This window comes from Lates calcarifer, unplaced genomic scaffold (assembly GCF_001640805.2).
Source record: "Lates calcarifer isolate ASB-BC8 unplaced genomic scaffold, TLL_Latcal_v3 _unitig_1524_quiver_2263, whole genome shotgun sequence".
NCBI lineage: Eukaryota > Metazoa > Chordata > Actinopteri > Centropomidae > Lates > Lates calcarifer.
In genome coordinates, this window is record NW_026115582.1 from 5,713 (window position 1) to 28,319 (window position 22,607).

At 40.7% G+C, this 22,607-nt stretch overlaps 1 protein-coding gene and 1 long non-coding RNA gene across 13 annotated transcripts; both read right to left on the reverse strand.

Moving 5' to 3' along the window:
• Positions 1-4,697: 4,697 nt before the first annotated feature.
• Positions 4,698-15,168, reverse strand: LOC108889327 (uncharacterized). 12 transcript variants are annotated; one of them, XR_001961965.2, is made up of 16 exons: positions 15,046-15,168; positions 13,855-13,917; positions 13,472-13,524; positions 13,171-13,246; positions 11,980-12,042; positions 11,597-11,649; positions 11,296-11,371; positions 10,105-10,167; positions 9,722-9,774; positions 9,421-9,496; positions 8,230-8,292; positions 7,844-7,896; positions 7,543-7,618; positions 6,352-6,414; positions 5,966-6,018; positions 4,698-4,847 (listed from the first exon to the last, which is right to left on the reverse strand). It is a non-coding gene; the product is annotated as an uncharacterized LOC108889327 (long non-coding RNA). The 12 variants fall into 12 exon arrangements; XR_007809763.1 differs by lacking the exons at positions 13,171-13,246; positions 13,472-13,524; positions 13,855-13,917; XR_007809762.1 differs by lacking the exons at positions 11,980-12,042; positions 13,171-13,246; positions 13,472-13,524.
• Positions 15,169-15,799: 631 nt separating this feature from the next.
• On the reverse strand, positions 15,800-19,933 carry LOC108889326 (WD repeat-containing protein 73). The gene is made up of 8 exons (XM_018685721.2): positions 19,834-19,933; positions 18,961-19,030; positions 18,523-18,608; positions 18,350-18,438; positions 18,035-18,102; positions 17,316-17,489; positions 16,696-17,070; positions 15,800-16,623 (listed from the first exon to the last, which is right to left on the reverse strand). The coding sequence occupies exons 1-8, from the start codon at positions 19,888-19,890 to the stop codon at positions 16,376-16,378; spliced, it is 1,167 nt and encodes a 388-aa protein (XP_018541237.1). The 5' UTR covers positions 19,891-19,933; the 3' UTR covers positions 15,800-16,375.
• Positions 19,934-22,607: the final 2,674 nt, after the last annotated feature.

Genomic DNA, 22,607 nt, shown 5'->3' on the forward strand with positions numbered 1-22,607 from the left:
ACTAGAGAAATGAGCTGAACAAGCGGCGGCTCCTCACACGTTTTCACGTGGAGCTGTTTTATTCGGTGTTTTGATGGTTTTAATCATGTGGATTGTTTATTTTGGAGAGGAGGAGACCTCTGTGGATAATTCGGCTCCCAGGAAAAACCTCCTCATTTAAAACTGGACGAGCTAATGTTAGCAGTAGCGGCTAATAGTCCCGCAGCCCCGTCTGTCCTCCCTGTGTGCGCCGAAAAAACAGAGATTTCTAACGTTAATCTGCTTTATTTGGTGTTTATACCTGTTTTAATTACCTGGCCTGTTTGTTTTGAAGAGGAGGAGACCTCTGTGGATAATTCGGCTCCCAGTTAAAACTTTTTGAAGGATGAACACTGAAGAAATGCTAACTTGAACAAGGAGTTGAGCTAACGTTAGCGGCAGCTCGGCTAAGGGTCGCGCAGCCCCTCCTCTAGCCCTGCGTACGCCGGAAATCGCCAGGCACACACTCACTTCAAACATGAATTCGGTGTTTTACTGGTTTTAATTACTCGATCTATTTGTTTTGGAGAGGAGGAGACTTCTGTGGATAACTCGGCTCCCAGTAAAAACCTCCTCATTTAAAACTAGACGAGCTAATGTTAGCAGCAGCGGCTAACAGTCCTGCAGCCTTTGTCCTATCACCCGAGTCCGCCGGAGAAACACCGCTTTTAAAGTGAAACAGCTATATTCTGTGTTTTTACTGGTTTTAATTACATGGTCCGTTGGATTTGGGGAGGATTAGACCTCTGTGGATAATTCGGCTCCCAGTTAAAACCTCCTTAGCTTAAAAACGAACCGAGCACCTATAAGCAAGCTTGGCTAGCGTTAGCAGCAGCTCGGCTAACAGCTCCCGCAGCCTGTCCCGTCTCCCGTGTCCGCTGGAGAAACACTGGGTTTTTTGTTCTTGTTTTATTCAGTGGCGACTGTGTGCACTGTTGAATAAATCCCCTCTAAGATAGTAGTTCGTCACACCATTTTTTAATTAATTAGTTTGATTAGTCTGAAGTGTCTTTTGCGTCGTTTTGCTTTCCTACCTGGTTGTTTTGCATCATATTGTGTCTTTGTAGTTTTGTGTCCGTTCCTGGTCAGGTTTTTTGTCTATTTCCGGGATCTGTTGCAGGTGCAAACCCCTGTTGTGTATGTTAGAACACATTAAAACACATTAGTGATGTGTTTTGTGTTAAATTAGATCTGAAGTCTGTGTTGCTCCATAATGTCAGAGCTGAGATCATTCAAGGTTGAATTTAACATCATGTTTGAGGTCAAAGTCTCATTATTTAAACAAATCTCAGGTTTTAGTTTCTAGTTTTCAGTGTTGTGTTTCTCTGCACTGTCTGAGCTTGATCAACAGTTTGTATTAGTTTGAGTGAAGTGTTGTATTTGTGTTTTCCAGGTTTCCTTGTTTCCTTGTTGAGCTGCTGCAGCCTGGACACAAACACCAGCTCTCACCTCACAGGTATGTGTCCTAAACATTTACCCAGTCTGAAAAACAGTTTAGCAGCTGCAAGTAGAAAATACTTCGCATTTTAGTCTAAAACCAAGGTTTGTAAGTGAAATTGTAATTATTGTTTTTTTAAAATTCTACTCTATGTGTAACTGGAGGAATTAAAATAATCATTCAAGTAGGTTTAAAACAATTATTAAACATTTTAATGATCCTCATAAACATTTACCTTTTAATACAGCTTCTGATAGTTTGGACTTCAATACCCACAATCCTTCTGTGCTTTTACTTTGATGGTTTAAACAGTTGCTCATGTTTGTTGTTTGTGATTTTCTCCACAGGACGTGAAGCAGGAAACACTGGAGCTCAGAGTCGGAGACATGAAGATAAACAGGTCAGTGTTGGTTTGTTTTCAGTCTGACTCTGTCATTATCTCTGCTGCTGTTTGACCCTTTATAACCTGTTGTCTGGAGCAAACATCAACCAATTAATCAGATTTCATTACTATTAACTAGTATGTTTCCTCAGCATAAAACAAGTAAATGTAAAACCTTTTAACATTTGTATCTGTAAAAAACTAAACCTTAATGTATCCTTAAAACCTTTTTAATGCTTATAGATGTTAAAAGGCGCTTTGGAGCTGTTTCCGTTGAACGCGAGTGAGGCTGAACGCTGAGCACACCTGCGGTTCGAAGGTAAGCTAACGAGCTAACTAATTAGCGGCTACAGTTAGCATTATCAGGAGTGCCTAGGATTAGCATCGGCAGCTAGCGTTAGCTGTAGCATCAGTGCTGAGAATTTGCAGTAGCGGCGGAAATTAGCATTAGCCTCGTTTTTAACGGCATCCTTCCCTCGTATTTACATCTTGGGTCGTTTTTATTGTGTGTGTTTATATTTCTGTAACTGAACTGCCGCTGTGTGAGCTGTAGGCCCCTGAAGCGGGCGGATGCTAACACAGTTAGCCTCTCTTGGCCTGATTACAGCGCATTGTAAGTCCGTTTGTGGCGGGTTAGCATCTCAGGTTTTTGTCTCTCTTACATGGTTGTGGTGATTTTGTCCCCTTGTGGTCTTTATGCACCTTTCTACGTTCTGTGTTTGTGTTTCTGTGGAGGGTTAGCATCATTTTAAAGCTCTACCTGGCTGTAATATCTCTGTTTATGATCAGCTTCTTGTCTCTTGTTGATGCTGAGTTCAGACAAGTTAAATACATTAGACGAACAACTGATAACGCAGAGTCTGTGCGGTTGTTTTGCATCGTGTCTCTTCGTAGTTCTGTGTCCGTCTCTAGTGGTGTTATGTTACTTTGTGGCCTTGTTGTTGTCATAGTTTAACATCTCTGATCATTGTGAGTCTCAGGTTTTCGTGTTTCTGTGTGTTTTTGTGTCCGTCCCTGGTCAGATGTTTTGTCTCTTTTGGGGATAATATTGCAGGTGTATCGGTCCATAGCCCCTCATTGACCTGATGTTGTGCACATTAGTTATTAGTAATTTGTTTGTGGTGACTTGACACTTTGTTAAGCTCAGTTTTGTGTTAAATTCAGGCTTGAAAACTAGATTTGAACGCTGCCCCTTCACTATGACATTACCTCTAGGAATCATTTAATTAAAACTGAATTTAAATGGTTGAATTTTATCTTTGTAATGGTTTATTTTCTCTTATAAGTCAATTAAGTCTTATTTCAGTGAATTTAGTCTCTTCGTAACTCAGCGTGTGATTGTCAAAGTTTTATTGTCTAGCTTCTCTGCACTGCTGAAGCTTGATGAAAAGTTTGTATTATCATTTTATTGGTTGAGTTTTTCAGGTGTTGTGTTTGTGTTTTCCAGGTTTCCTTGTTTCCTTGTTGAGCTGCTGCAGCCTGGACACAAACACCAGCTCTCACCTCACAGGTATGTGTCCTAAACATTTGTTCATGTGAGCAGCTTTCAGCCTTTTATTCTGTGTTACTGTTTAAAGTCAAATCAGTTGTAATTTCTCCTTTATCTGATCAACAATCCAGAACCCAAATATATAGAATTTACTGTCATGTGACAAAAAAACAATTAAATTCTCTCATTGATAAACTGCACTCAGCAAATATTTGGTGTTAAAGAAAAAATCCAAATAGTTGTTACTTCAGTTTGATTGAACATTATCAGAAACTCAGGACAAAGTTTAGGTTTTTATTGATAGAAAACAGTGGCAAATAATACAACAAAATATCAGAGTTATATAACAGTGTTGTCATTTAAATGTTAGAACTGTAAAGTCCAAAAACTCTAAAAACATCCTGCTGTTGGAAACTGTCTGACTTTATTAAATTCAGGAGGAAACATCAGCTTTTACTTCATGATTTAAAGTTGGAGTCGTGCTTTCTTTTTATTAAACTTGTTGATGTTTAAAACAAACAGATATAAAATATATTTGTGGACTAACAGCCTCAGTATGAGCATTAATCATAGTTTAGATCAAAGAAACCTGCTTTTATTCTGATGGTTTAAACAGTTGCTGTTTGTTTGATTTTCTCCACAGGACTCAGACATGAACCAGGACTCAGCGGAGCTCAGAGAGATGAACAGGTCAGTGTTTAATCCTCAGAGTCATGAGGAAACAGCAGAGATAAATCTGACAGGTCACAGTCTAATGATGCTCTTCTGTTTTATTTCTGACAGAGGTCACCACGTCATCCACGAGACCAGAGACCAGGACCAGATCCAGATCAATGGAGGCCTCCAGGTAATTTAGAAACCACATCAATAAACTTTATTTGAAATTTGTGTAAATATCAAACAGATGTAAACTCTGTGGTGTTGGCTGAGAGTTGGTTCAGAAAAGATGAAGTTAACAGTTTTTATTCTCTTATTGTTTTTCAGGTGAACTCGCAGAAACCATCAGATCCACTGAAGGTGAAGGTAAGACCACGTTTTATTTCCTCCTTTAAACAACACTCACTACTAGTATTAGTAAAGTTTAACTGTAGCATTTAATAGTAATTAGTATTTAGTTAGTACTTTAATGTAGTTACTTCCTGTTTAATGTCGTCTCTGTCCTGATACTATTGTGTTACAACTAATTCATACTTTTTATTACTAGTTAAACACTAATTACTATTGATTAGAATTAATATTAGACTTAAACAGACTTTATTTATTGATCCTTTGGGATGACTAAAGTCTGTTTAAGTCTAATATTAATTCTAATCAATAGTAATTAGTGTTTAACTAGTAATAAAAAGTATGAATTAGTTGTAACACATAGTATCAGGACAGAGACGACATTAAACAGGAAGTAATAATGGTATATTCAGAGTGTATGATATTAACAGTGTGTTGTGTCTCCACAGGAAGAAGAAGAAGAGGAGGAGGAGGAGACTCCAGCAGCAGGAGGAGGTGAAGATGAAGATCTGGACCTGAAGTGGATCAAAGAAAACAGCAGAGTTTATAAAGCTGATGATAAATAAACAGACTGATGGAGGCAGAGACACTTTGTCCTCTCTCTCTCTCCCTCTCTCCCTCCCTCCTCCCAGCCCCCCCCCTCACCTCCCCATCCCTCCCCCACCACTAGGAGGCGCTTTGTTCATTTACAACACAGTGTAATGTAGTCCTCCTTAGAACTAGCGACATTAGCTTAGCTTGTGTAGATGTGAAGGACTGTGTCACTGGTGACAGCAGTGGTTTTCTGCTCCGAGAGAGAAGGACATGTTTTAACTACATTTGATTCTTAACCTGAAGTTTTTATTGTAAAACTCTAGTTTCTTTGTGTCTTTGACAGTTTGAACTTCAATACCCAGAAAGCCTCAGTGTGGAGTAAAAGCACTGAGGCTTTCTGGGTATTGAAGTTCAAACTGTCAAAGACACAAAGAAACTAGAGTTTTACAATAAAAACTTCAGGTTAAGAATCAAATGTAGTTAAAACATGTCCTTCTCTCTCTGAGCAGAAAACCACTGCTGTCACCAGTGACACAGTCCTTCACATCTACACAAGCTAAGCTAATGTCGCTACTTCTAAGGAGGACTACATTACACTGTGTTGTGAATGAACAAAGCGCCTCCTAGTGGTCAAACGTCTGTCATTATCTTTGCTGTGGTTTGTTACATGTTGTCTGAAACAAAAACCAATAAATTTCTTACTAAACTTTTGAGTTTACGGCTTCTATTTTCACTTAATTATGATTTCTAAAACTAAGGTTTTACAGCTACAGGCATTAAAAGGTTTTAAAGATACATCAAGGTCTAGTTTTTTTTTTTACATCTACAAACACTAAAAGGTTTTACAGCTATGTTAAGGTCTAGTTCTTTACATCTATAAGCATTAAAAAGGTTTTAAGGATACATTAAGGTTTAGTTTTTTACAGATACAAATGTTAAAAGGTTTTACATTTACTTGTTTTATGCTGAGGAAACATACTAGTTAATAGTAATGAAATCTGATTAATTGGTTGATGTTTGCTCCAGACAACAGGTTATAAAGGGTCAAACAGCAGCAGAGATAATGACAGAGTCAGACTGAAAACAAACCAACACTGACCTGTTTATCTTCATGTCTCCGACTCTGAGCTCCAGTGTTTCCTGCTTCACGTCCTGTGGAGAAAATCACAAACAACAAACATGAGCAACTGTTTAAACCATCAAAGTAAAAGCACAGAAGGATTGTGGGTATTGAAGTCCAAACTATCAGAAGCTGTATTAAATTAAAAGGTAAATGTTTGTGAGGATCATTAAAATGTTTAATAATTGTTTTAAACCTACTTGAATGATTATTTTAATTCCTCCAGTTACACATAGAGTAGAATTAAAAAAAACAATAATTACAATTTCACTTACAAACCTTGGTTTTAGACTAAAATGCAAAGTATTTTCTACTTGCAGCTGCTAAACTGTTTTTCAGACTGGGTAAATGTTTAGGACACATACCTGTGAGGTGAGAGCTGGTGTTTGTGTCCAGGCTGCAGCAGCTCAACAAGGAAACAAGGAAACCTGGAAAACACAAACACAACACCTGAAAAACTCAACCAATAAAATGATAATACAAACTTTTCATCAAGCTTCAGCAGTGCAGAGAAGCTAGACAATAAAACTTTGACAATCACACGCTGAGTTACGAAGAGACTAAATTCACTGAAATAAGACTTAATTGACTTACAAGAGAAAATAAACCATTACAAAGATAAAATTCAACCATTTAAATTCAGTTTTAATTAAATGATTCCTAGAGGTAATGTCATAGTGAAGGGGCAGCGTTCAAATCTAGTTTTCAAGCCTGAATTTAACACAAAACTGAGCTTAACAAAGTGTCAAGTCACCACAAACAAATTACTAATAACTAATGTGCACAACATCAGGTCAATGAGGGGCTATGGACCGATACACCTGCAATATTATCCCCAAAAGAGACAAAACATCTGACCAGGGACGGACACAAAAACACACAGAAACACGAAAACCTGAGACTCAAAATGATCAGAGATGTTAAACTATGACAACAACAAGGCCACAAAGTAACATAACACCACTAGAGACGGACACAGAACTACGAAGAGACACGATGCAAAACAACCGCACAGACTCTGCGTTATCAGTTGTTCGTCTAATGTATTTAACTTGTCTGAACTCAGCATCAACAAGAGACAAGAAGCTGATCATAAACAGAAATATTACAGCCAGGTAGAGCTTTAAAATGATGCTAACCCTCCACAGAAACGCAAACACAGAACGTAGAAAGGTGCATAAAGACCACAAGGGGACAAAATCACCACAACCATGTAAGAGAGACAAAAACCTGAGATGCTAACCCGCCACAAACGGACTTACAATGCGCTGTAATCAGGCCAAGAGAGGCTAACTGTGTTAGCATCCGCCCGCTTCAGGGGCCTACAGCTCACACAGCGGCAGTTCAGTTACAGAAATATAAACACACACAATAAAAACGACCCAAGATGTAAATACGAGGGAAGGATGCCGTTAAAAACGAGGCTAATGCTAATTTCCGCCGCTACTGCAAATTCTCAGCACTGATGCTACAGCTAACGCTAGCTGCCGATGCTAATCCTAGGCACTCCTGATAATGCTAACTGTAGCCGCTAATTAGTTAGCTCGTTAGCTTACCTTCGAACCGCAGGTGTGCTCAGCGTTCAGCCTCACTCGCGTTCAACGGAAACAGCTCCAAAGCGCCTTTTAACATCTATAAGCATTAAAAAGGTTTTAAGGATACATTAAGGTTTAGTTTTTTACAGATACAAATGTTAAAAGGTTTTACATTTACTTGTTTTATGCTGAGGAAACATACTAGTTAATAGTAATGAAATCTGATTAATTGGTTGATGTTTGCTCCAGACAACAGGTTATAAAGGGTCAAACAGCAGCAGAGATAATGACAGAGTCAGACTGAAAACAAACCAACACTGACCTGTTTATCTTCATGTCTCCGACTCTGAGCTCCAGTGTTTCCTGCTTCACGTCCTGTGGAGAAAATCACAAACAACAAACATGAGCAACTGTTTAAACCATCAAAGTAAAAGCACAGAAGGATTGTGGGTATTGAAGTCCAAACTATCAGAAGCTGTATTAAATTAAAAGGTAAATGTTTGTGAGGATCATTAAAATGTTTAATAATTGTTTTAAACCTACTTGAATGATTATTTTAATTCCTCCAGTTACACATAGAGTAGAATTAAAAAAAACAATAATTACAATTTCACTTACAAACCTTGGTTTTAGACTAAAATGCAAAGTATTTTCTACTTGCAGCTGCTAAACTGTTTTTCAGACTGGGTAAATGTTTAGGACACATACCTGTGAGGTGAGAGCTGGTGTTTGTGTCCAGGCTGCAGCAGCTCAACAAGGAAACAAGGAAACCTGGAAAACACAAACACAACACCTGAAAAACTCAACCAATAAAATGATAATACAAACTTTTCATCAAGCTTCAGCAGTGCAGAGAAGCTAGACAATAAAACTTTGACAATCACACGCTGAGTTACGAAGAGACTAAATTCACTGAAATAAGACTTAATTGACTTACAAGAGAAAATAAACCATTACAAAGATAAAATTCAACCATTTAAATTCAGTTTTAATTAAATGATTCCTAGAGGTAATGTCATAGTGAAGGGGCAGCGTTCAAATCTAGTTTTCAAGCCTGAATTTAACACAAAACTGAGCTTAACAAAGTGTCAAGTCACCACAAACAAATTACTAATAACTAATGTGCACAACATCAGGTCAATGAGGGGCTATGGACCGATACACCTGCAATATTATCCCCAAAAGAGACAAAACATCTGACCAGGGACGGACACAAAAACACACAGAAACACGAAAACCTGAGACTCAAAATGATCAGAGATGTTAAACTATGACAACAACAAGGCCACAAAGTAACATAACACCACTAGAGACGGACACAGAACTACGAAGAGACACGATGCAAAACAACCGCACAGACTCTGCGTTATCAGTTGTTCGTCTAATGTATTTAACTTGTCTGAACTCAGCATCAACAAGAGACAAGAAGCTGATCATAAACAGAAATATTACAGCCAGGTAGAGCTTTAAAATGATGCTAACCCTCCACAGAAACGCAAACACAGAACGTAGAAAGGTGCATAAAGACCACAAGGGGACAAAATCACCACAACCATGTAAGAGAGACAAAAACCTGAGATGCTAACCCGCCACAAACGGACTTACAATGCGCTGTAATCAGGCCAAGAGAGGCTAACTGTGTTAGCATCCGCCCGCTTCAGGGGCCTACAGCTCACACAGCGGCAGTTCAGTTACAGAAATATAAACACACACAATAAAAACGACCCAAGATGTAAATACGAGGGAAGGATGCCGTTAAAAACGAGGCTAATGCTAATTTCCGCCGCTACTGCAAATTCTCAGCACTGATGCTACAGCTAACGCTAGCTGCCGATGCTAATCCTAGGCACTCCTGATAATGCTAACTGTAGCCGCTAATTAGTTAGCTCGTTAGCTTACCTTCGAACCGCAGGTGTGCTCAGCGTTCAGCCTCACTCGCGTTCAACGGAAACAGCTCCAAAGCGCCTTTTAACATCTATAAGCATTAAAAAGGTTTTAAGGATACATTAAGGTTTAGTTTTTTACAGATACAAATGTTAAAAGGTTTTACATTTACTTGTTTTATGCTGAGGAAACATACTAGTTAATAGTAATGAAATCTGATTAATTGGTTGATGTTTGCTCCAGACAACAGGTTATAAAGGGTCAAACAGCAGCAGAGATAATGACAGAGTCAGACTGAAAACAAACCAACACTGACCTGTTTATCTTCATGTCTCCGACTCTGAGCTCCAGTGTTTCCTGCTTCACGTCCTGTGGAGAAAATCACAAACAACAAACATGAGCAACTGTTTAAACCATCAAAGTAAAAGCACAGAAGGATTGTGGGTATTGAAGTCCAAACTATCAGAAGCTGTATTAAAAGGTAAATGTTTGTAAGGATCATTAAAATGTTTAATAATTGTTTTAAACCTACTTGAATGATTATTTTAATTCCTCCAGTTACACATAGAGTAGAATTTTTAAAAAAACAATAATTACAATTTCACTTACAAACCTTGGTTTTAGACTAAAATGCGAAGTATTTTCTACTTGCAGCTGCTAAACTGTTTTTCAGACTGGGTAAATGTTTAGGACACATACCTGTGAGGTGAGAGCTGGTGTTTGTGTCCAGGCTGCAGCAGCTCAACAAGGAAACAAGGAAACCTGGAAAACACAAACACAACACCTGAAAAACTCAACCAATAAAATGATAATACAAACTTTTCATCAAGCTTCAGCAGTGCAGAGAAGCTAGACAATAAAACTTTGACAATCACACGCTGAGTTACGAAGAGACTAAATTCACTGAAATAAGACTTAATTGACTTACAAGAGAAAATAAACCATTACAAAGATAAAATTCAACCATTTAAATTCAGTTTTAATTAAATGATTCCTAGAGGTAATGTCATAGTGAAGGGGCAGCGTTCAAATCTAGTTTTCAAGCCTGAATTTAACACAAAACTGAGCTTAACAAAGTGTCAAGTTACCACAAACAAATTACTAATAACTAATGTGCACAACATCAGGTCAATGAGGGGCTATGGACCGATACACCTGCAATATTATCCCCAAAAGAGACAAAACATCTGACCAGGGACGGACACAAAAACACACAGAAACACGAAAACCTGAGACTCAAAATGATCAGAGATGTTAAACTATGACAACAACAAGGCCACAAAGTAACATAACACCACTAGAGACGGACACAGAACTACGAAGAGACACGATGCAAAACAACCGCACAGACTCTGCGTTATCAGTTGTTCGTCTAATGTATTTAACTTGTCTGAACTCAGCATCAACAAGAGACAAGAAGCTGATCATAAACAGAGATATTACAGCCAGGTAGAGCTTTAAAATGATGCTAACCCTCCACAGAAACGCAAACACAGAACGTAGAAAGGTGCATAAAGACCACAAGGGGACAAAATCACCACAACCATGTAAGAGAGACAAAAACCTGAGATGCTAACCCGCCACAAACGGACTTACAATGCGCTGTAATCAGGCCAAGAGAGGCTAACTGTGTTAGCATCCGCCCGCTTCAGGGGCCTACAGCTCACACAGCGGCAGTTCAGTTACAGAAATATAAACACACACAATAAAAACGACCCAAGATGTAAATACGAGGGAAGGATGCCGTTAAAAACGAGGCTAATGCTAATTTCCGCCGCTACTGCAAATTCTCAGCACTGATGCTACAGCTAACGCTAGCTGCCGATGCTAATCCTAGGCACTCCTGATAATGCTAACTGTAGCCGCTAATTAGTTAGCTCGTTAGCTTACCTTCGAACCGCAGGTGTGCTCAGCGTTCAGCCTCACTCGCGTTCAACGGAAACAGCTCCAAAGCGCCTTTTAACATCTATAAGCATTAAAAAGGTTTTAAGGATACATTAAGGTTTAGTTTTTTACAGATACAAATGTTAAAAGGTTTTACATTTACTTGTTTTATGCTGAGGAAACATACTAGTTAATAGTAATGAAATCTGATTAATTGGTTGATGTTTGCTCCAGACAACAGGTTATAAAGGGTCAAACAGCAGCAGAGATAATGACAGAGTCAGACTGAAAACAAACCAACACTGACCTGTTTATCTTCATGTCTCCGACTCTGAGCTCCAGTGTTTCCTGCTTCACGTCCTGTGGAGAAAATCACAAACAACAAACATGAGCAACTGTTTAAACCATCAAAGTAAAAGCACAGAAGGATTGTGGGTATTGAAGTCCAAACTATCAGAAGCTGTATTAAAAGGTAAATGTTTGTAAGGATCATTAAAATGTTTAATAATTGTTTTAAACCTACTTGAATGATTATTTTAATTCCTCCAGTTACACATAGAGTAGAATTTTTAAAAAAACAATAATTACAATTTCACTTACAAACCTTGGTTTTAGACTAAAATGCGAAGTATTTTCTACTTGCAGCTGCTAAACTGTTTTTCAGACTGGGTAAATGTTTAGGACACATACCTGTGAGGTGAGAGCTGGTGTTTGTGTCCAGGCTGCAGCAGCTCAACAAGGAAACAAGGAAACCTGGAAAACACAAACACAACACCTGAAAAACTCAACCAATAAAATGATAATACAAACTTTTCATCAAGCTTCAGCAGTGCAGAGAAGCTAGACAATAAAACTTTGACAATCACACGCTGAGTTACGAAGAGACTAAATTCACTGAAATAAGACTTAATTGACTTACAAGAGAAAATAAACCATTACAAAGATAAAATTCAACCATTTAAATTCAGTTTTAATTAAATGATTCCTAGAGGTAATGTCATAGTGAAGGGGCAGCGTTCAAATCTAGTTTTCAAGCCTGAATTTAACACAAAACTGAGCTTAACAAAGTGTCAAGTTACCACAAACAAATTACTAATAACTAATGTGCACAACATCAGGTCAATGAGGGGCTATGGACCGATACACCTGCAATATTATCCCCAAAAGAGACAAAACATCTGACCAGGGACGGACACAAAAACACACAGAAACACGAAAACCTGAGACTCAAAATGATCAGAGATGTTAAACTATGACAACAACAAGGCCACAAAGTAACATAACACCACTAGAGACGGACACAGAACTACGAAGAGACACGATGCAAAACAACCGCACAGACTCTGCGTTATCAGTTGTTCGTCTAATGTATTTAACTTGTCTGAACTCAGCATCAACAAGAGACAAGAAGCTGATCATAAACAGAGATATTACAGCCAGGTAGAGCTTTAAAATGATGCTAACCCTCCACAGAAACGCAAACACAGAACGTAGAAAGGTGCATAAAGACCACAAGGGGACAAAATCACCACAACCATGTAAGAGAGACAAAAACCTGAGATGCTAACCCGCCACAAACGGACTTACAATGCGCTGTAATCAGGCCAAGAGAGGCTAACTGTGTTAGCATCCGCCCGCTTCAGGGGCCTACAGCTCACACAGCGGCAGTTCAGTTACAGAAATATAAACACACACAATAAAAACGACCCAAGATGTAAATACGAGGGAAGGATGCCGTTAAAAACGAGGCTAATGCTAATTTCCGCCGCTACTGCAAATTCTCAGCACTGATGCTACAGCTAACGCTAGCTGCCGATGCTAATCCTAGGCACTCCTGATAATGCTAACTGTAGCCGCTAATTAGTTAGCTCGTTAGCTTACCTTCGAACCGCAGGTGTGCTCAGCGTTCAGCCTCACTCGCGTTCAACGGAAACAGCTCCAAAGCGTCTTTTAACATCTATAAGCATTAAAAAGGTTTTAAGGATACATTAAGGTTTAGTTTTTTACAGATACAAATGTTAAAAGGTTTTACATTTACTTGTTTTATGCTGAGGAAACATACTAGTTAATAGTAATGAAATCTGATTAATTGGTTGATGTTTGCTCCAGACAACAGGTTATAAAGGGTCAAACAGCAGCAGAGATAATGACAGAGTCAGACTGAAAACAAACCAACACTGACCTGTTTATCTTCATGTCTCCGACTCTGAGCTCCAGTGTTTCCTGCTTCACGTCCTGTGGAGAAAATCACAAACAACAAACATGAGCAACTGTTTAAACCATCAAAGTAAAAGCACAGAAGGATTGTGGGTATTGAAGTCCAAACTATCAGAAGCTGTATTAAAAAGGTAAATGTTTGTGAGGATCATTAAAATGTTTAATAATTGTTTTAAACCTACTTGAATGATTATTTTAATTCCTCCAGTTACACATAGAGTAGAATTAAAAAAAAACAATAATTACAATTTCACTTACAAACCTTGGTTTTAGACTAAAATGCGAAGTATTTTCTACTTGCAGCTGCTAAACTGTTTTTCAGACTGGGTAAATGTTTAGGACACATACCTGTGAGGTGAGAGCTGGTGTTTGTGTCCAGGCTGCAGCAGCTCAACAAGGAAACAAGGAAACCTGGAAAACACAAATACAACACCTGAAAAACTCAACCAATAAAATGATAATACAAACTTTTCATCAAGCTTCAGCAGTGCAGAGAAGCTAGACAATAAAACTTTGACAATCACACGCTGAGTTACGAAGAGACTAAATTCACTGAAATAAGACTTAATTGACTTACAAGAGAAAATAAACCATTACAAAGATAAAATTCAACCATTTAAATTCAGTTTTAATTAAATGATTCCTAGAGGTAATGTCATAGTGAAGGGGCAGCGTTCAAATCTAGTTTTCAAGCCTGAATTTAACACAAAACTGAGCTTAACAAAGTGTCAAGTCACCACAAACAAATTACTAATAACTAATGTGCACAACATCAGGTCAATGAGGGGCTATGGACCGATACACCTGCAATATTATCCCCAAAAGAGACAAAACATCTGACCAGGGACGGACACAAAAACACACAGAAACACGAAAACCTGAGACTCACAATGATCAGAGATGTTAAACTATGACAACAACAAGGCCACAAAGTAACATAACACCACTAGAGACGGACACAGAACTACGAAGAGACACGATGCAAAACAACCGCACAGACTCTGCGTTATCAGTTGTTCGTCTAATGTATTTAACTTGTCTGAACTCAGCATCAACAAGAGACAAGAAGCTGATCATAAACAGAAATATTACAGCCAGGTAGAGCTTTAAAATGATGCTAACCCTCCACAGAAACGCAAACACAGAACGTAGAAAGGTGCATAAAGACCACAAGGGGACAAAATCACCACAACCATGTAAGAGAGACAAAAACCTGAGATGCTAACCCGCCACAAACGGACTTACAATGCGCTGTAATCAGGCCAAGAGAGGCTAACTGTGTTAGCATCCGCCCGCTTCAGGGGCCTACAGCTCACACAGCGGCAGTTCAGTTACAGAAATATAAACACACACAATAAAAACGACCCAAGATGTAAATACGAGGGAAGGATGCCGTTAAAAACGAGGCTAATGCTAATTTCCGCCGCTACTGCAAATTCTCAGCACTGATGCTACAGCTAACGCTAGCTGCCGATGCTAATCCTAGGCACTCCTGATAATGCTAACTGTAGCCGCTAATTAGTTAGCTCGTTAGCTTACCTTCGAACCGCAGGTGTGCTCAGCGTTCAGCCTCACTCGCGTTCAACGGAAACAGCTCCAAAGCGTCTTTTAACGTCCAGACTTCTCCGGTTATAAAGTCCGTCGCGGTGCTAACAAACCAAAGCGACTGAAACGTTTGTTTTACTCTGTGTTTTCACTCGTTTTTCCGACTTCGCTCCGCCGCCATTCCGCTGTCCTCCTCGTCGTAGTTCAAGGCCAATGACGACACACGCCAGTCGACGTGGGCAGACCCCGCTGATTGGCTAGGTCCTCATTTCCGGAAGACAAGGCACGGCTCAGTGCGGTGCTGCCTCCTAGTGGTGATATAACGTCATTGCTACTTTTGCCATAATGAGACCTTTATCTTAAGATGTTTCTCAATAAAACGGAAAGAAACAAATATTTTCACTCTGAAAATGTCGCTTCGCAGGTTTTTAATGTGTGACTCATCCTCTATACACAGTAACCTTAGATATTTTCATTATTTTATACATTATTTTCATTTGATTTCACGTGTTTAGCCTGAGAATTTTTATCATAACACGTCTTTGGGTGAATAAACAGTATGTACAGGTTTAGAAAACACAAAATAAATACAGCTGAGTTGAATATATTTGATGAACTGGTAAAAGGCTGCAGATCTTAACTTATGAACCAGTCTTTATGTTAAGGATTCTTTGGCTAACGTGGTTTTCTTTGAGTGAATTCAGAGCGTTAGACCTGAATAAAGTTTTAAAGTCATTTCAGACGATCAGACGTTTGAAAGTTTTATTTCTGTAAAACGGAAACATGACAGTCATAATTACCCCCCCCCCCCCCTCAAAAAAAACCCTCCACTGACCTGAAACTAAAAACTCTGAGTGAGAGTGCAGAGTCCTCATGTGTGCAGAGAACCGGGGGTCACACTTCACTCACTTCGTTTATTTCAAATCACAGAGTCTGTTACTGCTGCACCGCTGTGCCACAGATGTGCCAGGCTGAGAGACAGATGTTTATCAGGGATCTGGGTTTTTAAAGGGTCACCCGATTTCCACATCAGATCACTTACCCCGCCGCGTGTTATCTACCCATGCAGAGAGTTCTGGTTGGAGATATCCGTCTGAACTGAGCTGAACTCGTCTGTCAGTCAGTGCAGGAAAATGTGAAGTGACCCAATTATGGATGAAAAAAGTAGGAAGGATTTTATGAGGAGGAAAGAGAAGGATGTTTAGTCTCACAGCTTCCTGCTTCCTTGTCTGACAATACAAACATGTGCTGTGATATAGAAGCAGCCGCCTGATTAGATCAGTATTTAAACGAGACGTTTGTTTTCTAAATTGTTTCTTTAGTTTCATCTCTTGTCGGCAGCTGATTGGTCGACCCAGTCCCAGACGTGGACGGAGCCGTCCGAGGCCGCAGACAGCAGCGTCCGCGGCCGCTCAGGATGCCAGACGTGGGAGGTGACGAGGATCGGAGGGACGCCGTCGTCGGACTGTTCGGGTGAAACCGCGTGACCTCGATGCTCGAACAGCGGCCGAGCTTCCTGCAGCTCCGACGTCCAGACTGAGGCGTCGTAGATCTGAACCGCTCCGCTGAAACCTGCCAGAGGAGAGTGGGAACTTTTAGAAGCAGTCCTCATCTTGTCAGTTGTAGCTTTGGGAACTAACCGACCTGACACTGCGATGCAGTCGTCCAACGCCGGAGCCCACGACACCCTGACGTCATCCGGACCGCAGCGAAGCGTCTGAACGTCCAGCTGAGCCCGGCTCACGGCTCCTCCCAGGTTCCTCAGGTCTGAAACCAGCGCCTGTCCGGAGGAGGAAAGTCTGACAACCCGGCAGCCGGACGGGTCTGGACCTGCAGAGGCGTCTGTCCACCAGAGGACAGACTCACCTGAAGACACAGGAGGAGGAGGAGGTGGTGAAAGCTGAGGAGCGGCTGACGTCCGAGTGTCGGCGACGTAAATGTTCCCGTTGGAGCAGCCGGCGAGGAAAACGGCGTCGCTCAGAAAGTGTAGGGAGCTGAGAGGATCTGCTGAGTCCGACTCTGATGAGACAAAACGACAGAGACACAGAGAAACGACAGGAGACGATGATTTAACTGAACCAAAACAAGAAGACAGAGGGAGCTTCGTCTGACCGAGTTTATAGATGATGTGAAAAATGTGGTTCAAACCAACAGCTGACCATTGATACGTTCATGTCTTCAAAAGTCTTTCTTTGTTCAAAAAAAGTCCAAAAACTAAACAATATTCATTTTCTAACGATCAGACAAAGAACAGCAGCAGATACCGAGCTGATACAGCGTCTGTCCGGAGCTCAGCTCAGTCAGCTGGACGTCGCTGATCTGAGCTCCATGAAGAATCTGTGGCGGTGACGAGGGTCGAGCTGCGATGCTGCTGCCTCCCTCTGAAACACCCGTCCTCCTCCTCCTCCCCTCGATGCTTCCTGTTCGTCTGATCACATCTGACAGTGGACGACGACACACACACACACATTAGTAACACAACGAAAAGAAAGTCTGGTAAAGTCTGAGCTTGTGTCCAAACAGACTGAGGCATAACACTTTTTATCTCAACCAGACTCCATTGACAAAAACAGCGATTTAACCAAGCCCAGCTGCCTCCGTCTGTTTGTCTGCTGGTTAACATGTGGTACTTTTACTCATGTAAATAGTCTCATGTACTTCTATAAATACTTCTTCTATTACTGAAAGTCACACAGTAACACAAAGTCCACTATGGATGGAGGCAGTGGTTTTCCAGCAGCTCCTGTGTTCTGTGAGAGTAAAATTCCTGTTTTTGTCAATGGAGTCTGGTGGGGATTGACTGGCACACTGTTCTTCATCATTACTGCACTGATTCCAAAGATTTTTGTCTCCGTTTTGTTCAGAAATATCAGAGTTATCCTTTCGGTTGTGATCATATTTTATACATCACACAACAGGCTGTTTATTTGGCAGATTTTCCAGCGGACGTTTTGGCCGTGATATTCCCTCAGATCAAACTCACCGCTGTCGTCTCCTCCGAGGTCCCACACCTGCAGGTTGGAGCTCAGCCCGTCGCCGGTCACAGCGCACCTGTCAAAGCACAGAGACGTTAAATGGAATGAAAATCAAACCCTCCTCCTCTCTCTTGTTCAGCTCGAGTGTTAATTAGATCTGAGGTAAAGGATCAACAGGAGACCTCACACCTACACCTCCTGTTTGTGTTTAACAGTCACTGCTCCTCACATCAGATCACAAACAGCATGAAGGAAGCTTTGACATTAAAGTTCCCTCAGAGAGAAGAAGAGCTGAGATGTTGTTACCTGCTTCAGACTCTCACCTTGTTCCTGGGACGTGCCTGAGGCAGCGAACAGGTCTGTCTGTGAAGCCACCGTGGACGACTTTAAAGTCCCGTTCTGCACACAGACCCTGAACACATCACAGCAGAGGTTATGAGTGACATTTCAATCACCTGTTTAGAAAAATCAGACTCTCTCTTCTGTTATTTCTCACCTTGTTTTCATCAGCAAAGAGTTTCCGAGGCAAACGAAGCTCCAGGATTTCATTTTTGGACGGGCTGAATCCTGCGACGCACACGGCTGCAAAACACAACAAACCACGGTGAATACAGGTTTATTTAATTCATGTGATTACACAAACTAACTAACAACTAGTGCTGCTTTGGTAGCTAATAATCAATTTAACACTGCTATCTGAAGCAGGTGGCAGTGTGCTTCATGCTGGGAGAGGCTGTGTGCTGTGCTGGCTCTCTGTATGTACATTTATCTGAATGAATGAATTAAAACGTGGGAACAAACTGTGTCTCGTGCTCAGTGTAGGAAAACGTGCTCTCTACATCTTTACATAAAATAATGTAAAATAATAAAAACAAAAAGCAGTGTGGCTTAATGAACAGCCAGGTGTGATTTATACTGAAATAAATTCACTCACTCCTCCCTGACGTCCACTCGATCACCTGTGTGGGATGTTCCAGCTGATACACATGAAGATCTTTGTACCTGGAGCAATCAGACAGGTGTTAGTGTCTGAATTCATCATCACCATCAATAGAATTTCATCATTTTCTCAGCTGTAGAAAGATTCATGTGGAAAACAGACAGAAGCCTTTAAATTAACCTCCAGACAGCCACAGGTGTTAATGATTAATAATTCAGTCATAATAAAACTCATATAACATATTAGTAATATTTATATAGATGTGTGGTAGTGTTAGAAAACTCATTCGTGACCTTTATGTTCACATTTTTACAGTATTCCTACTTTTTTTAATGTCTTTAACATTGCGACCAGCCTCCGTTTAAATTTTTATACATTTAATATTTCCTATTTTAGCGCTACACACACATACCTCAACTATGGAATATGACTTGATCTATTTAATCGATAAAATGTACTCTTGCTTTCGGCATCAATATAATCCATCGAGGAGAAGTTTCTTTAACAGAATTCATACGGCTTCATTAGTACTGAGTTGTGGAATCAAGCGATTATCAGAGGAGAAAATGCTGCGAGTTCCACTGGATATCACCTCTTAAACTTGTTATTTTAGTAAAATAGCGGCTGTTTGGTGTGAGAATTGTAAGCCGAATTGAAAAACAGCTAAGATTTTTATCGAAAATGTCTTGTGATTTTATTTATAACAAAAGTCCACCTGCAGGTAAGTAGCAGACTTAAAACTGTACATTTTTAAGCGGAATTCGCTTTGGAAGGCTAACTAGCAGCGGTGCCGAATGAATGCAGCTGCTAGCTAGCGGCTAGCATAAACTTCACCGTCAGAATAAAGTGTATAAAAGTTTCCTCACGTTTCAGGGACTCGATGAACCAGTCATCTAAAATATCATCAAACTCTGCTTCTTCCATCGCAGCAGACGCGAGTCTGTTGTTGTTTCACTTCCTGAACCGAGTTCGTTCAACTGATGGATAAAGGTCACACTGCCACCTGCCGGTCAGACGCCTCTACTGCTTTATTATTGATTTCCCACTGACGTTGAACTACGAGTTTTCTTTTTGTTTATTGAAAAGGCAGAAACTGAAAATTAATAACACACGAATTAAACGTATTAATTACTAATTAAATATTTGAATGCATGTTAATTGAGGTTGTTTTTACTTATTATTAATATATTTAAATACAGTTGAAATTTAACAGGAAACATGGTTGTACTGACTAGAAATTTAAAGTAACCTATGTTATAACATGTTTATAATCTGTTTAAAATTCTGCTTTTTTCCTCTTTTCCAAATAAACCTGACTGTGTGCTGATCATAGACAGATTTTTTGCCTTTGTTCAAAGGGCAAATTCTTCTAGTTGCAGATTGATTTTCAGATTAAAATGCCTCTGAGCATTGTTCTCTGTCTACCCAGCTGCCAAAATCCAGATGAGAGACGATCTGAGCTGCGTAAAAATGCTAATACGCCTCGTCTTAACAGCCTCTGGCAATAAGCTCAACCAGCAGCAGCAGGAGGTGAAGCAGGAGGTGCTTTGAAGACTTTCTGCCCCTCGAGCTACGTTCAGGCCGCCCTGAGAGAACTTCTAGTCACTACTCAAGGTTTGTTTTCTCGTGATGAGCAGCTCAGACTGTGTTGAGTTGGAAAGTGTTTGGTATTAATGCAAAGAGAAACATACAGACCACTGGTGCGTTCCTCTCAGACAGACAGGTGGACTCTGGCAGCAGGTGACAACAGACGCCGCTTCCTCCTCCTCCATCCCACCGGCGTGCAGAGCTCCATCACTCCGGCTGTTGTTGTCCTCCTCCTCCTCCTCCTCCTGTCATTCTGTTCTTCCTGCTGTCTGACAAAGAGAGAGACTGAGTCACGTCTCTGTCACTCTGTCTTCGTCTCTCAGTCCGTCACTCTTCTGGCTCTGAGTCGTGGAAACATGCAAACATTCGCCGCACACGCGTCTCAGATTCAAAAGTTCAACGCCGGTGAAAAGGTGATGATGAGGATCAGTCCGGTTCTTTGGGCTCGCTGCCGGTCCAGAGACAGCTTTTGTTGTTTGAGTCCTCAGTCTGGATCGATTAGTCTCTTCCTGTGTGGAGCAGATTCCCCAGCAGAGAACAAACTGACAGCAACAGACAGCACTTCCTGTTGGACTCTCCTGCCAGGACCAGAGTGAGTTTAAGGTGATGTACAGTTCAGGGACACACAGACACAGACAGACAGCAGGCTTTTTGAGTTGAGTCTGATGGTGGAAAAGAGAAGGAAAACTCTTCAGGGTTGACTTGAAGGAGGAGAAAGAGGAAAGGTCATGGGGTCAGGTAAAATCTCCTCTCAGGTCCTCTGCATCTTGGAGAAGTTCAGACCTGCAGGACTCATTTTCCTGCTGCAGAATGAATCCAACGTCAAGTCAGGAGTGTGGGAAACTCTGGGTCGAGCTGCTAATATGCAGACGACTCAGCTGTTCTAAGGGAATCTAGTCACGAGGGTTCATCATCTGAGGAGCAGGAATGTGCTCAGTAAATCTGACAGCAATCTGGCCCTGTGTTTCTTTAATATTTCGGGTGTAAAAGTGGAAGTTTTGTCCTGATTTGGGGCTAGAGGAGAGATCAGGAAGTCACCAAAAACATGAGGATCATCCTCCATGGACCATGAATGTCGCGGTCAGCTTTATGTCCAGTAAATATCAAGAAAGCTGCTCCATCGAAGTTCGTTCTTGACTTTTTCAGGCCTCTCTGTTCTTATTCATCAGCGCAGAGGCTGAACCGGACACTGGCCTGTTAATAAACCACATTCAACGCTGCCAAACTCAACAAGTGCCAACCACCAGCAGCACTCATCTCTCACTGAGCCGGTCCAGCAGAACAAACAGCAGCAGGTTTCATATCGCAGCTGAATTAATCACATCCCAGAGATCTGACAGTCGTCCTCCCACTGCTGTCGCCTCTCGCTCGCAGCGGGAAAGCCGTGTTTTTCCTCAGATGCGATAATTGTCGGACTATCTGTCAGCGGAGCCGGAGCTCTCCCCCAGCTGAGCGCCAATAGGATCCCGGTGGGCGCTGATCATTTCTGCCAAAAAAAAAGCAAAAGAGAACAAACAGTATGCAGACGCAGCTCGCTGCCTGTGGTGAGAGACTCAAGTGTTTTATTAGTGTTTGTTAAACAGAAACAGAAACAAAACCGTCACACTGACATCTGCGTATGAGGCGGAGAAGAAAAAGTTCTCTGTCTTTCCAGCTACAGTGACGTGGGCGTTACTGGATAACAAATAATTAACACTATCTAGCAGCATTTTTTTAATCGTTAAAATCACTTTTCAAGCAAAAATGCAAAACTATTTCCTACTTTCAGCCTCTGAAATAGTACGATTTTCTGCTTTTTGCTGTTGTTAATCTTTATAAACAGTTTTAGGTGGACAAAACAAGAACATCTGAGGACGAAGAAAATACAGAAATACACTTTACAAACAACTGAGCTTTTACAGCTCAACTTTACGAACACTAATACTGTATCGTTATGATTTAATTTAGGAGGAAAGTGTTTTGATTTTAAGCACATTTTACACCAAATTTGCAAAACTGCAGCCACAAGTTTCAGTTCTGTTTACTAGAAACTACAGTGAGCAGCTGTTTTAGGA